Below are 16,725 nucleotides of genomic sequence, written 5' to 3'. Positions count from 1 at the left end.
TGCCAAAGCTCAAATGTGTTGGTGCCAATTCCGGTAGCGGTATGTTATTATCTGTTGGGGCTGCATCTCGCAGCCCCTTTCTTCTTCTACCTCTTCTCACTCTGAATCTCTTATTTCTCTAAACTCCACACACACACGCTGGCCAAGGAAGAAGAAGAACACGTAGGCTTTGCCTTGGAACACTCATCCTTGGTAAGCACATACGCTACATTTTCTGTACTGCCGGTAGGCTCTACTTTTTCCATTCAATAGCTCACCTTAAATAGGCAACACACATCCAGCCGGAGCATCACACTCGCCTGATTTTGTGCCACTCACGCCACTAACAAGCTGGGCACTACATACACTCGGGCCACTAACTCAACTAACCCAGACACTCACGCACTAAGCCTAACGGCTGACCTGATCAGCTCCTAGAATCACTCCAGGAACCACAACGACCTGAACAGATATGCACATGCAGGCATGCAGCTAACAAGCCCAGGACGTGGACAACAGCTTCTCGCCATCGTCGGCATCTCACCAGTGCGCCGCCTCGCACGGCCGCAACAGCATCTTGCCTTGCACCTCTGCTGGAACCGAGCCACACTACATGCATCTAACTAAGTGCAGAACAAAATAACAAATGTAGATACAAAATCAAATACAAAATCAAGATTAATCCTAACAATCACCCCCTAATCTTGATTCTCCAATCTTGACGCAACTTCAAAGAGCAGTCAGCTTGTCGCCGACATCATCTCCACCGTCACCTCCTCCCGGCATCGCACCGCACCCGGCTGCTAGCGGCATCACACCGCCGACAATCTTCGTCTTGCCGTGGACGATGCCATCGCAGCGTCTCTCACCATGCCTTCTTGCCATACGCGGCGGCCATCTCTTGACCTGGATGAAGCCTCCACCACGCCTTGCGCTGCAACCAGCTGGCAGCGGCATCGCGCCGCAACCAGCCTGCTTTGCTGCCGGCCTCCATCTCGCATGGAGTCCGCCCAGCCCCCGCCACCTTCTTGAACCTTCCGGCTCTGATACCAATTGTTGGGGCTGCATCTCGCAGCCCCTTTCTACTTCTACCTCTTCTCACTCTGAATCTCTTATTTCTCTAAACTCCACACACACGCTGGCCAAGGAAGAAGAAGAACACATAGGCTTTGCCTTGGAACACTCATCCTTGGTAAGCACATACGCTACATTTTTTGTACTGCCCGCAGGCTCTACTTTTTCCATTCAATAGCTCACCTTAAATAGGCAACACACATCCAGCCGGAGCATCACACTCGCCTGATTTTGTGCCACTCACGCCACTAACAAGCTGGGCACTACATACACTCGGGCCACTAACTCAACTAACCCAGACACTCACGCACTAAGCCTAACGGCTGACCTGACCAGCTCCTAGAATCACTCCAGGAACCACAACGACCTGAACAGATATGCACATGCAGGCATGCACCTAACAAGCCCAGGACGTGGACAACAGCTTCTCGCCATCGTCGGCATCTCACCAGTGCGCCGCCTCGCACGGCCGCAACAGCATCTCGCCTTGCACCTCTGCTGGAACCGAGCCACACTACATGCATCTAACTAAGTGCAGAACAAAATAACAAATGTAGATACAAAATCAAGATTAATCCTAACATGCAGCACCTCTCGCATGTTTGGCCTTGAAGTAGGGAATGGATGCAAGCATAGAAGCCCCAGTTTTAGCACAAGATGGACCTCATCTATGACAAATTCCCCTTGTAATCTCTTGTCCGCTGTTTCCATGATCGACCCGTTGTGCCAATGTTGAAGAACCCAGTTGACCAACAAGATTCGATTGCCTTGTGAGTCCTGCTTGATGGGTCTTTGCGCACAGACAACTTCAAGAAGGAATGCTCCTAATGCAAAAAGATCTGTGTTAGGCAACCGACCGGCCTGGCTTAGCCCAGCCGCCGGCGGTTAGGGTTTAGGATTAGGCCCGAAATTAACTTGTAACTCAAGATGTACTCCACTTATATATATGTATGATCAGACACGAGGAGGGCCATCGAGTCACCCGTAATCACATTATTTCATGGTATCAGAGCACCGGCCCGAACTCCTACTGGGGCCGCGATGACTACACCGTCCTCTCCTGGATCTACGGCTCCGTCTCCATCGACCTCCTCGGCATCGTCATGCGCCCAAGAGCCACGACGCGCGTCATCTGGGACGCTATCGAGAACCTCTTCCGTGACAACAAGAAGCACCGCGCCATTCAGCTGGAGGCCGACTTCCGCAACACCCCTAGGGGGATCTCTCCATCAGCGACTACTACGCCAAGCTAAAGACCCTCGCCGACTCCCTCGGCGACGTCGGCCAGCCCATCTCCGACGAGACTCTCGTCCTCACCCTTCTTCGTGGTCTTAACGAGAGTTATGCGCACCTCCGCTCGTTTCTTCTGTTTCAGGTGCCCTTTCCCACCTTCCTGCAGACGCGCTCCGCCCTCATCCTCGAAGAGACGCAGAAGAAGGTGGATGTAAAGAATGTCGCATGCACGGCGCTATGGGCCTGCGGCCAAAGTGTGCAGTCCCCACATGGTGGCCCCCGACCTCCGCCACCACCACCACCATCGTCGTCTGAGGGCGCCATGGGATCCGGGGGCGCTGGCCGCGGCAACGGCCAGATCGCCGCCAACACCTTCTACCGTGGCAGCCGTGGTCGCGGAGGCGGTCGTGGTGGCCGTGGACGCACCCGCAGCGACTCACCCTGGCAGTTCAATCCATGGACAGGCGCCCCCACACGTGCAAACCTTCAGCAGCAACAGCTGCTCCCCTGGCAGCCGGCTACACCATGGGCGCCTCGGCCATGGGCAGCGCCGGCACCTGGCGTCCTCGGACCACGACCCGGATACGCTCCGCCCCAGGCCTACACTGCATACGGCCAGCTCATCTCCAACAACACGACTCCGACGCCGCCACCGTACACTCAGCCGGCCCTGGACCCGGCCCTCGTCAACGCCCTGAACAACATGCAGCTCTCCGGAGGTGACTGGTACATGGACTCCGACGCATCCTCCCACATGGCATCCGATCATGGTAACCTATCCTCTCTAAAACCCTCCACCTCCCAATTTGTCACCGTCGGAAACGGCTCCTCTATTCCCATCACTCATACTGGTTGCAAAACATCCACTCTCCCTCCAAACCTCTATATCTCAATAATATTCTTGTCGTTCCTAACATTATCAAAAATCTTATTTCTGTTCGGAAATTCACTATCGATAACTATTGTTCCATTCAATTTGATCTTTATGGTTTCTCTGTGAAGGATCTTCTCACCGGAACCGTGATTTTTCGATGCAATAGCTCCGGCCCGCTATACTCCATGTGCCAAGCTCTCCATCATGCAGCCTTCGTCCTCCAACAGCACCCAGATCTCTGGCACCGTCGCTTCGGCCACCCCGGACACACCACCATGTCTCGCCTCACTCCACACACCTGCCACAATAAAACAGGGCCGTCCATGTGCCATGCATGTCAATTAGGGAAGAATGTTAGGAGACCATTTTATCCTTCCAGTTCTAGAACCTATCGTCCGTTTGAACGTTTGGATTGTGATATGTGGACATCACCTATACACAACACTTCTGGTTTTTCTTATTATCTTATCATAGTCGATGATTTTACTAAATATTTCTGGAGCTTTTCCTTACGCAGAAAATCTGAAGTATATGCAACCTTTGTCGCCTTTCATGCTCTAGTTAAAACACAATTTCAGCTCTATATTCTCTCTCTCCAATGCGACAATGCTAAAGAGTTTGACAACTCTAACCTCACTACCTTCTGCACCACAAATGGCATTCTCCACCGCTTCTCCTGCCCATACACCTCTCAGCAAAACGGCAAGGCCGAACGCACCATTCGCACAACTAATGATGTGATCCGCACTCTTCTTTTCGAAGCATCCATGCCGCCCACACTCTGGGCCGAGGCACTCCACACAGCTACCTATCTTATAAACATTCGTCCAACCTCCTCCAACCCACACACCACACCATACTACTCCCTCTTCGGCCATACACCTCAGGACCTGCGAGTCTTTGGTTGCCTCTGTTACATCAACACATTCTCCACATCCAAAAACAAACTACCCCCCCCCCCCCCCCGTGCAACTAAATGTGTCTTTCTCGGCTATCCATCTCAACATCGTGGCTATCGCTGCCTCGATCTCCAAACACGCAAAATTATCATTTATCGTCATGTCACCTTCGATGAACAAACTTTTCCCTACTCCACCTCCACCCAAACTCCGACTTCTACAGCTGATCCACTCCAACACTACCTCGACCAGCTCCAAACTCAACCTGCCGCACCCACCTTCCCTGCCGTGGCAGAACCCGCACCTATTTTCTCTGCCGCAGCAGCGCCTGCTCCCTCTGCCGCGGCAGCATCCGCACCATCTGTCTCTGCCACGGCAGAGACTGTGCCCCTCTCCCCTGCCGCGGCAGCGCCGCCTGCTGCTGTGGCTGCTCGCCGCCCTGTTGTGGCCTCCCCTCCTCCTGCGGCACCACCCACCATTGTCTACAGTCGACGACACAACAACCCCCACCATTGTCCCCCCCTCATCACACACGCAGTACCACAGGCCGACTCCCCCTCCTATTGATAAACTCAATCTTTCAGCCGTCACATCCTCTCCTATTCCACATAACTATCTGGTTGCTCTCTGTGATCCTGCCTGGCGTCAAGCTATGCAGGAGGAGTACGACGCTCTCATGCATAACAACACCTGGTCTTTAGTTCCTCCTCCTCCCGGTGCCAACATAGTTTCTGGCAAATGGATATTTCGTCACAAACATAACGCGGCTGGCACTCTCGCCCGTCACAAAGCTCGTTGGGTGGTTCGGTGCTTCACCCAGCAACCGGGCGTTGACTTCGATGAAACTTTCAGCCCTGTCGTCAAACCCGCCACCATCCACGTTGTCCTCTCTCTTGCCTTATCTCAAGGCTAGCCCATTCACCAACTCGACGTCAAAAATGCATTCCTTCATGGTGATCTAACCGAAGAGGTATACAGCCAGCAACCCTCCGGTTTTCTCGACCCTCGCTATCCATCTCATGTGTGTCGTCTCCAGAAATCTCTCTATGGGCTCAAGCAAGCCTCGCGAGCGTGGTTCCAGCGGTTCGCTGCTCATGCTCGCACCATCGGGTTCGTTGCCTCCACATCCGATGCTTCTCTCTTCACCTTTCACAAAGGGGACCAGACAACCTATCTCCTTCTCTATGTCGATAATATCATTCTCACTACATTTTCCGCACACCTCCTTCGCACTATAATCCACACCCTCGGCTCCGCTTTCGCCATGAAGGATCTCGGTCCTCTTCATCATTTCCTCGGCATCTCTGTGACACGTACCCCCACTACTCTACATCTCTCTCAGCGCCAATATATACTAGATATTCTTTCCCGGGCTGGTATGCGTGATTGCCATCCTTCCTCCACTCCCAGAGACACAAAACCCAAACTTGCAGCCTCCAACGGTCCACCATATTGCGATCCCTACCACTATCGAAGCCTCGCCGGAGCTCTCAATACATTACTCTCACTCGACCTGAAATTTATTATGCCACTCAACAAGTCTGTTTTCACATGCATGATCCTCGAGACTCCCACTTTCAACTCATCAAACGTATCCTCCGGTATCTCAAGGGCACTCTCGACCTCGGTCTTGTCCTCCACTCCACTTCCTCTCATGCCATGGTTGCCTACTCGGATGCTGATTGGGCTGGTTGCCTGGATACACGACGGTCTACTTCTGGGTTCTATGTGTACTTGGGTGATAACTTGGTGTCTTGGTCCTCTCGCCGGCAACCCACTGTTTCGCGCTCGAGTGCTGAAGCCGAATACCGTGGGGTGGCCGCTGTGGTTGCTGAGACTTGTTGGCTTCGTCACCTTCTGCAGGAGCTGCAGCGCCCAGTGCACACTGCCACGGTTGTTTATTGTGACAACGTCAATGTTGTCTACCTCTCGGCTAATCCTGTGCAGCACCGACGGACGAAGCACATAGAGCTTGACATTCATTTTGTTCGCGAGAAGGTTGCCATTGGAGATGTTCGTGTTCTTCATGTACCATCCAGCTCACAGTACGCTGACATCTTCACTAAAGGCCTACCCACAACATTGTTCCAGGAGTTTAGGTCCAGTCTTCTCGTCGCTAACCCTCCTAGTTCAGACTGCGGGGGCGTGTTAGGCAACCGACCGGCCTGGCCCAGCCCAGCCGCCAGCGGTTAGGGTTTAGGATTAGGCCCGAAGTTAACTTGTAACTTAAGATGTAGTCCACCTATATATATGTATGATCAGACACGAGGAGGGCCATCGAGTCACCCGTGATCACATTATTTCAATCTGTAAGAGGAGACGCTTTACCGGCTTGCACCAACTCAGGTGCTAGGTACCCCCATTGTTCCAACCACATGCGTGGTTTGTGGGTTTGTACCATGGTCATACAACCTTCCAAAGGCCAAAGTCACCTAGCCGTGCATTCATTTCACTATCCAAAATAACATTGTTGGCCTTGATGTCTCGATGAATGACAACTTTCTCCCACTTCTCATGCAGGTAACACCAACCTCTCCCTATCCACGCCTCTCCCTCCCAGGTCGCTCCCCCTCGGGCGGCTCCGAAGGAGATCCATCTACCCCGACCCCGTTCCTCTCCACGCCTGCCCTGGCCAGGCCGCTGCCATCGTCGGCATTGGCGGCGCTGGCAGCGCCCGACCCGCCAAACGGTGGAGGGCAGAGGAGGCGGCAAGTACGGCGGCACATTTGAGCGGGGACGTGCGGCGGCGGGTGAGCTTGGCGCGGCGGAGGAGGCAACAAGGCGACGGGATGCCGGACACCGGCGTTTGGTTGGCGGTGGCGCGGGTCCGATCTGGGCCCGATTTGGGCCTAGAGGGCCTAGCCGTTCTGCTTCGGACCATGCAGCGCTGCCTGGTTCCTGCCCGGGGATCGCAACCTGCTGCCGAGTCTTCTTCTCTGCAGTCGCCATGGGTTTGGCGGCAATGTCTTAGCGAGGCATACCTCCTTCGTCGTCGTCGGGCGGCGGATGGCGGTGTGGGGGCCTGTTCATCCGCGTCGAAGAATAAAGGTGGCGGTTCTAGGATTCTTCTTGAACCAAGTTTGAAGATCTGTCGGATGCTTGTTCCAACCAGTCTGGGTGGACTGTCGTGTTCTGGAAGGCCCTGCCGGCGAAATTTATTGTGCGAATAATGCCTGAAGATTGCTGGATTGGGTGGTTTCGGTCGTGCGCACCCATATTTTTTATCTGGCCGTTTGGTTTCAGAGGGGGCGCTTCGAAGCTCTGCTGGCTGTTAATATCATGGAGCTCGTTTTCTTTCCATGGTGCTAGCGGAGAAGGTCATCAAGCCGAGATCGATGGTATAGCTATGATGGTCGGATCTTGGTGCTGAGGTGGCGGTTCATGACTTGTAACAGTGACTGGTATGTGGTGGCGACTGCACAGGAGAAGTTCAGAGTCTTATCTTTCAGGGTGAAAATCCAAGGTCTAGCCTTAATTGGTTGTGCCTAGCAATGTTCTTGTTGATGCATTGTTTTGAGAGAGATGACTTTCTTCCGGGTGAAAACCTAAGATATGATCGGGCGACGACAACGTTTGTGCACTGTTTCCTTCTTGGACGCGTCGTTTATGGAGAAGCTGAGCTTCTGGTGTTGTCTTGGTGGTGTTAGTAATTTTTTTCTTCTCTTTTTTAACTGTGTGCATCCTTAATATCATTAGGGTATGATGTTGTTGCAGAGGCTGGATGTAATTAGTATCTCCGCAATATTAATATATGCTCTTTATCGAAAAAAAGGTAACACCAACCTTGTATCCTATATATACATGAGAGTCGGGCGTTGTAGCCAAAAGGCAATACCCTGCAATCCCTAATTCATCTACCCAGTTTTCACGCTGATCCTGATCTTTGTCTGACGGTGTAATGTCGTATTGTAACCAAAACAGTTTTTCAAGGTGTATCCGTTCACTGGTCTTTGTAATTTCTTGGCCTACTTAGCATATACTTAGAGATATAGTAATATGTATACTTGACAGGAACTTTTGGCTCTCGGGTGCTACACACCCCCATACCTAGAAAAAAAATTCAAAAAGCCAAAAAAAATTGAACCTTTTTTGAAATCAAAGATGATCAGGTATTATACTCGTAAAAAAAATATTTCCCTAGGGAATGATTTCCATGGTGTTCGGCAAAAAAAATTATGACAAATATAAAGTGAATAGTACCTGGTCATGGCCATGACCATTTCGAGGTTGTTATTTTTAGGATAACTAGCATAGTGGCCCTCGCAAATGCGAGGGCATCATCTTTATGTTTTTAATGAATAAGTTCATAGTTTCACATAGATTTGCGGTGTATCAATAATAAAAAATGTGATTATATAGCTGCAACACATGACTGGAAGTCATTAATATGCACATCAATTGTTGGATGCAACAACAAAGAGTATGGATGTGGCTCATCATAGGAAACATCGCTTTAGAGCTCCATTGTGGTCTATCGATGTTGTAAAAGGAAGGGGTTTAGGTTAAAGATCATTGATACATGTTGATGTTCTCTAGGAATGGATAGTTGGTTATCATTATTATTTTTAACTAATTGGTTGTGTGCATTGGATTTCATTTTGGTTGATATTTTGTGCAATAAATATGGTATGTCATCAATATATATGGCATTAACATATTCCCTCATGATATTGAAATTTTTCATTTTACCTTGACATATGGCTTTCTCTCATTTACTCTGATCGTATGGAATAAATTTTCACCTTCCATTATGAAATATATGGCCTTTTAGACATAGACATGGTCTAGAAGATCCAATTTCACAATTATTCTTTACTCACGAGCCATAGATATGTTACACTCAATGAAAATTTTCAGCTCAAACTGAGTGTGGTAGTAGAAAAAACTGCAACTATTTTATTTTATATATCCCTAACCTAAGCGACTTTATGGTAGAACTTTTGGGACCTCACATATCCATAGGGCTTTACATTGATTGGAATTAATCATTAGTAATTTTTCATATTTTTAATGTTTCAACTTTGAGAACTATCAAGAACATTTTATTTGCATGGGGTACTCAGTGCTCCGATAGAGTGCACATATCTATGTGTGCTCGCACTCCATTGTTTTTCGTTTTTAGCCCACTTTTGGAATCGATAATTGTTTTAGCTAGCCAATATCGCTTATTGTTTTATTAGTCAATATAGCTTTTTCTCTCATTATGGGTTTTAAAACTTCTTATAGCATGAATTTTCTTTTAAGATCTAAATCTCGTTTTTAGGATCTGTGTTTTGGTGGTTTACTCTATGCTAATTGAAATCTTGCATGCATTTTGACTACATTGTAATATTTAAATGATGAATATATTTGACAGATAACTTAACCAATGTATGCAGTTCTAGAACCACTAAAAAGTGAACCAACTTTTTTTTGGGTGCTATTAGATTTAAGAGAAGTTCATGCCTCTAGCTTTAGACTTTAAAGCATATACATGAAAACAATCTCACATGGGAACAACAACATATTTATCTTTGTTCGCATGTCACCCTTAGTATTTATATTGCTACTTATTTGAAGGGAGTATACGAGTGCAATAATCATACATAGAAAGTTTTCTCATCGCCGAATAATAAGTGTGTTGGATATACGACCATGGTTAATGTAAGCCAGAAAAAACATATTGTGCATTCATAATTTTTATTTATGACTATTTTTTTTCTCTCCTTGTCGAAAGAATATCACATGCAACCTGTGAGAAAAATAAGTAATCCACCTTCAAACATTTATATGCATATATAAATAGTATTGTATTTATTCGGGTGTGTTTGTTACTCCCTCCGTCCCAAAGTAAGTAACTCAACTTTTTCTAAATACAAATAAATATATAGCTAACATGTATTTATATAAACTTGTATTAGATAATACTGAGCCATTTATTTTGAACTGGAGGGAGTAGTATATGCGTATCAACGTCTGGCGATTTATTTTAATTTTTTTTTTCAAAAAATGCATGATTTTGAAAGTTTTCGAATTTAGGACTTAGTCGGTCGACCAGCTACCGACCAATACCAATCGGCACAACGGTAGCCGACCAAGCCCAATCTGTCGGCATGCTGCCGACCAGGTTCCGACCGCCATCTCCAGTGAGCTCCTGCAGGTCCGACCCCATCTTGGCCGGATTCAGCCGTCTCCTGCATCCTCTAGCCCGCCCAGATCTATCAGCCGTTGTACCGAGCTCCGTCCGGCTACCCCCGGCCGTCCCCGTCCCTGGTTGGTTGGCCATCGGCCAAATCCCAGCTTCCATGTCTCTGGTCTTCCTTTGCGCCTGGTCCATGGCCGGCCTGGTTGGCAGGTGCCAGGCCGTTTGGGCCTGGCCAACAGACCAGGTGCTAGATCCAAAAATATATGAAAATAATATATCAATTTTAAAAATTATTTAAAAATTATTTTATTTTAAAAAATCACTCTTATGTAGCCTAATTATCACTTACATGCGGCCCGGCTAAATATCCCAAGAATATTTTCTTTCTTTTTTCATGCGGCTAGGCCCGTATTTGTTTTCCACATGGATTTTTTCTTGCGGCCGGCCGGAAACGCACACAGATTTTATCCACATAGGTATCCCTTCATTGCACGATTGGTAAATTGTGAATATTGGACTAAACATCTAAACGTGGTTTAGAAGAGTTCATGTGGTTTGAAATGGGAAATATGGGGATGTCTTCTCTCGTATAAACGTGTCAACCGTCTTAACCGGAACTACACAGGGTTACATAAATATATTTATATAGATCAATAGAAACTTAGGGTATTACATGATTAGAGTTAGCACAGTTCTAACTGTTTAGCTGAATCCGTTTAGTTACAGATCTAACTGTCTAAATAACCTGTTAGATCTAACTGTCTAAATAATTAGAATTATGTGGATTAACCTGGTGTATCTATTTTCAACATCCATATTTTGCCCAATCTGCCGGCATGCTGGCGACCAGGTTCCGACCGCCATCTTCGGTGAACCCATGCAGGTTCGACCACATCTTAGCCGGATTCAGCCGTCTCCTGCATCCTCTGGCCCGCCACCCGTCCAGATCTATCAGCCATTATACCGAGCTCCATCTGGCTACCCGGCCTGGTCGGCATGTGGCAGGCCGTTTGGCCTGGCCGATAGACCAGGTGCTAGATCCAAAAAATATATTAAAATCACATATTAATTTTAAAAATTATTAAAAATCATATTATTTTAAAAATCACTCTTATGTACCCTAATTATCACTTCCGTGCGGCCAGGCTAAATATTCCAAGCATATTCTCTTCTTCTTTTTTTCGTGTGGCTAGAAAATTGTCTGCTCATATTCATTTTCCACATGAAATTCTTCTTGCGGCCGGCCGGAAACGCACACGGACTTTATCCACATAGGTATCCTTTCATTGCACGATTGGTAAATTGTGAATATTAGACTAAACATCTGAACGTGGTTTCAGAAGATTTCATGTGGTTTAAAATGGGAAATATGGGGGCGTCTTCTCTCTATATAAATCGTGTCAACCGTTTTAACTGGAACTACACATGATTATATAAACATATTTATAAAGATCAATAGAAACTTAGGGTATTACATGATTGGAGTTAATACAGTTCTTTGTACGTAGTCACCATAAATATTTCTCTACATATATTTTCACTTTTGTGCGACACATATTGAACTATTTTTTTAATTTTTGTAAACTAATTAATTTTTTTTAAAAATGTACTATAAATATATACTTCTTTTGTATATAGTGATATAATATAGTTAAATGAAATTAATTTTATATTGCAAGATATGATGTAGCTTTTATTGAGATGGAATATATTTGTTCACGTACAATATTAATTTTTGTAAATTAATTAATGTTTTTTAAACATGTACAATAAATATATACTTCGTTTGTATATAGTGATATGATATAGTTAAATGAAATTAATTTTATATTGCAAGATATGATGTAGCTTTTATTGAGATGGAATATATTTGTTCACATACAATAATCTGTGCATGCATATTTTTCTATCGCGTGCCACATATTCATGTGTCAGTTATAAATTCTAAAAATCCCAACCAATTAATTCTCTTTCATATCCGTGTTAGACACAAACTCCATCTAACGAATTTTAGAGACTATAGATCCGTGGCTTGTTTGATTAGCTTGATTCTATCCCCAAAAAAAATTAACGTGTAATCACATTGGAGAATACAGTGCCCTCAAACATCATTTTTTAGGTGTATATCTAATTCATATGGAAGATAAGGGATTGAATTTCCTTTTTTCTAGAAACTACACGTATGGGTATGGCTCATTCACTTATTCTGGGAACGTGTCTAGACCCAAGCGATCATGACATATTTTTTTGTGTGTACGTGACAAAGGCTTGGTTTGTACACGACTAATGTTGCACGTAACTTTTTGCATCTTTAAATCTCAACCATTATTTACAGATCTAACTGTCTAAATAATTAGAATGATGTGGATTAACCTGGTGTCTCTATTTTTAACATCCGTATTTTTTGCTTTTAGTATATAATAGATATTTTTGTACAAGCACAATACCTGATCATCTTTGATTTCAAAAAAAAACCTTTTTTGAACTATTTTTTTCATTTTTTCAAATATGGGGTGTGTAGCACCTGAGAGCCACAATGCATTTCTTTATGTATACTTCCCTTTTAGGGAGTGGAAGTTAGTTGCTTTTGCGCTGATTTACATCTAACCCCAAATTAATAAAAAAAAAAAAGCTACCTGCAAAAGGAAGTAAGTAGACCTTATGGTATATTTGAAAAAGTTTAAACCACTGAAATATTTTATTTCTGAGATAAATAAAGTTCTCGTGGTGTTGAAGGTGAGTCTTTCTTCCTCAAGGAAGACCTCGCATGTGTTTGCTTGGGAATTGCGATTTTGCAGTGATGGTTTTATTGCTTTTTTTCTCTAAAGTTCTCACTGATCTATTAGTAATTATTAATAACAATACAAAGTGTCTTAAAAGTAATATGAATTACTAATATATTTTTGACCACCAAGTCACAACTACTCCCAATGGAGCGAGATAAAGGCGTGCCGCCCTCCTCGCCCCTCTATCGCTAAAACAGGGCAAAAAAACATCGCAGTAAACATTTTTATACTCCTTTGATCCTGAAAAGGATGTTTTAACTTTGTCTAAGAATATGTATTTATGTATCTAGACGCGTTTTATCGTGTAGATACATGCAAATCAAGGAAGAGTTGAGATGTCTTTTTCTAGATCGAAGGAGTAATCGAGGTACGAAAAATTATCATGCTAAGTCTCAAAGTACCAGAGCATCATAGCGCAATGGCAATAATGACAACCGTAGAGAAAAAGAGTCAGACCTGAAACCACACCAATTAACATGAAAACACACCAGATCCCAGCAGATCCGCTAGATACACATCTCCATGGGCCCTTAGCCGGTCTGAGACACACTATCGGAGCTAGGGCAAGGATAGGGAGGAGAGGATCTTATTGTAACTTTAGGATATCGTCAAGCCACCTCAACATTTCTAACAAGACTGGGGGAAAACAAAACCAAGAAACGAGCACCCTAAATATTGTTACCTTTTCTCTATCTATATGGAATGGTGATTCATCTAGAAAAACTTACAATCTTAATAATCCACACATAAGCATAAATTCAGTTCGGCTCCGGGGTGCATATGCTCCCTATACCAAAAAATTATATTTAGAAGTATCAACAAAAATTTACAAAAAATTCTACATATATATCTTCATAATATATGTGAGTTCGCCAAGTTTCATGAAAAAATAATATTTTTTTGTAGTCTATGTAAAAAGGATAAAATTTATCGTGTGAATAGCCTTATTCTTAGCACTGGATTTTATGTTTTTTATACAGGCTCTATGACAAATCGATTTTCCTGAAACAACTTTGTGAGTGTGTAGCACGTGAAGATGTACGTGCGAATTTTTTACTTTAGTTTTTTTGAAATTTCAAAATATGTGTAAGATGTATTTGAAAATGAAGAGACCATATGCTCCCAGTTCCAAAATACCACAAATAAGTCACCAATTTTTTTTAAAAAAAAAACCTAGCAAGTCACGTGTAGTAAAAAAACGACTGGAAGAAGACCCTGGGAAGACAAGGAGTAGCCGTTCATGCCATGCTGCCAAAAATAGGGGCAGAGATCGAGAGTCCCTCCTACAGGAGAGGGAGGCCTTCCTTTCTTCACAACACTTCCTGATCGATTGCTAGTTTTGGACGAACGCCTTCTAGGGAGAGGCAAGCCATTGCAATTTCTTCCAAGCTGAATTCCTATCCGTGCTACCAAAATCCACCTCGCTGTGCTTTCAGTTCTCGCCGCGTTTAATTTGATCGTCGATCTGGGTTGCGCATTCCGAGGCCTCGCAAGATGAACGACCTGTTCTCCACGAGTTCGTTCAAGAAGTATGCCGACGCGCCGCAGACGGCGGGGGGCGACATGGAGGCTGGCGGCGAGACCGTGGCGAACCTCGACAAGTTCTTCCAGGACGTGGAGGCCGTGAAGGAGGACATCCAAGGCTTCGAGGCCCTGTACAAGCGTCTACAGGCCACCAACGAGGAGACCAAGACGGCGCACGAAGCCCGCGCCGTCAAGGCCCTCCGCTCCCGCATGGACGGCGACGTCGAGAAGGTGCTCAAGCGCGCCAAGGCCGTCAAGACCAAGCTCGAGGCCCTCGACCGCGACAACGCCAACTCCCGCAAGGTGCCCGGCTGCGGCCCCGGGTCGTCCACCGACCGGACCCGCTCCTCTGTCGTCTCCGGCCTCGGCAAGAAGCTCAAGGAGACCATGGATGAATTCCAGGTAATCCTTTCATCTACTATGTCTTCTTGCATTGCATTGCACGCCTCTGCCATGATCGTCATGGAGATCGACATGGATGCATGACGGGAGCGTCGCCACGCAGGGGCTGAGGACGAGGATGGCAGCGGAGTACAAGGAGACTGTGGCGCGGCGGTACCACATGGTGACCGGGGAGCACGCGGAGGACAGCACCATCGAGTCGCTCATCTCGTCTGGGGAGAGCGAGTCCTTCATGCAGAAGGCCATCCAGGACCAGGGCCGCGGCCAGGTGATGGACACCATCTCAGAGATCCAGGAGCGGCACGACGCCGTCAAGGACATCGAGCGCAGCCTCATGGACCTGCACCAGGTCTTCCTCGACATGGCCGCCCTCGTCGAGGCGCAGGGCGCGCAGATCAACGATATCGAGAGCCACGTCGCGCACGCCAGCTCCTTCGTCCGCAGGGGCACTGTCGAGCTCGAGCAGGCGCACGAGATCCAGAAGGACACCCGTAAGTGGATGTGCTTCGCCGTCCTCGGCGGCATCGCCCTCGTCGTCGTCCTCATCACGCCCGTCCTTATCAACCTACACATCCTCACGCTCAGATGATTCATTAATTGATTCCCCGACTCTCGTCGTCCACTCTGTATCTTCTGTATGAAATTCCTTCTTCGCCTGTTCCACACTTGATTTCAGCTGAGGATGTCGTTTTCGTTTTCATTTCCAGCCTCGGTTTCACTTTTCTTTTCTTGTTTTTGGTGGAGATGTAGTCTACAAAATCTGTACTACTACTTGACTGTGAAAACACAACACAGGGAGGATGTATATTGTAGTGATGCTATATACCAGTTTAACTCTTGATCAAGTTTTTCCAATCAAGAATGTTGTAAATTCTTTTTTGGAAGACCGAGTACTTGAAATGGTGTCTTTTTTTTTTTTTTTTTGAAAGATCCAGGCCTGGCAGGCTTGAATTTATCAGATATCCCAGACTTCAAGGTAGCGCCCGCTAAAAAGAAAAAATGACAAAAAAAAAGGAAAAGAAAGTGGTAATCCAATTTATATACTACATTGATATCCCGCGAGCCGCCTCCTGCCGTGGTCGTCGTCCACCGCTGACTCATATGTCCAAGGAAGTAGTAGGAAGTAAGAAAATTGATGTATGCACTGAGAAATTGATATATGAAATGTAAACACTGTATGGTTTCGGATTTGATGTTTTTTTTTGTCATGGTAATGAATTGCAAAGATGGTCATGCTCGATCTTCAGTAGATCGATGTGCAGACTCTCGCCACACCAGCCACCGACACCACCACGGTCACAAGTAGCACCACCTCCATGCGCGCAATCTTCCAAGCATGTCGTGGTCGCCACTAGTACACCGCAACACCATGCCGACAAGTACCACCAGCGACACCGCTTGAAGTCTATGGAGGATATTTCATGCGTAGCACTTTCCGAACAGACATGACTTAGCGTAGCACCTGTTGTTCAAGCATGACTTGACATTTCCGCCGATGCTCCTTGCAAGACAAAGCCGTTGCACCTCCTGCCACTGTCATCCGGCACTGCTCCACAAAGATACTCCCAAGAGAGAACGCCACACCAAAGTGTCGTCATCTTCCAATCTGGAAGGCAAGATTGTAGGGTTTCACCTGGAGCAACACGAGTGGGTCAACAGTAGTTGCATGATGATGCTTTCATCAAGGTAACAGCTCAAAACGCCGCAATCGCCCGCCAAGACCAAAGTCGGCTCGGTTTTCACCGACAACTATGTCTCCCCACCTCGCAGCTTGGACTAGATGACGGATCTCGAGATCCGCCAACCTAGACTCAGGCCGATCACCTCCGA

The 16,725-nt window shown here is 46.3% G+C and overlaps 1 protein-coding gene across 1 annotated transcript; it reads left to right on the top strand.

Moving 5' to 3' along the window:
• Positions 1–14,247: 14,247 nt before the first annotated feature.
• LOC127311917 (syntaxin-125) lies at positions 14,248–15,802 on the top strand. The gene is made up of 2 exons (XM_051342413.2): positions 14,248–14,895; positions 14,999–15,802. The coding sequence occupies exons 1-2, from the start codon at positions 14,464–14,466 to the stop codon at positions 15,482–15,484; spliced, it is 918 nt and encodes a 305-aa protein (XP_051198373.1). The 5' UTR covers positions 14,248–14,463; the 3' UTR covers positions 15,485–15,802.
• The last annotated feature ends 923 nt before the right edge of the window (positions 15,803–16,725 follow it).

The sequence above is a fragment of the Lolium perenne genome, chromosome 7, assembly GCF_019359855.2.
Source record: "Lolium perenne isolate Kyuss_39 chromosome 7, Kyuss_2.0, whole genome shotgun sequence".
Taxonomy (NCBI): domain Eukaryota; kingdom Viridiplantae; phylum Streptophyta; class Magnoliopsida; order Poales; family Poaceae; genus Lolium; species Lolium perenne.
Note: the sequence above shows the minus strand (reverse complement) of the source record. Positions and strands in the feature narration are given on the sequence as shown.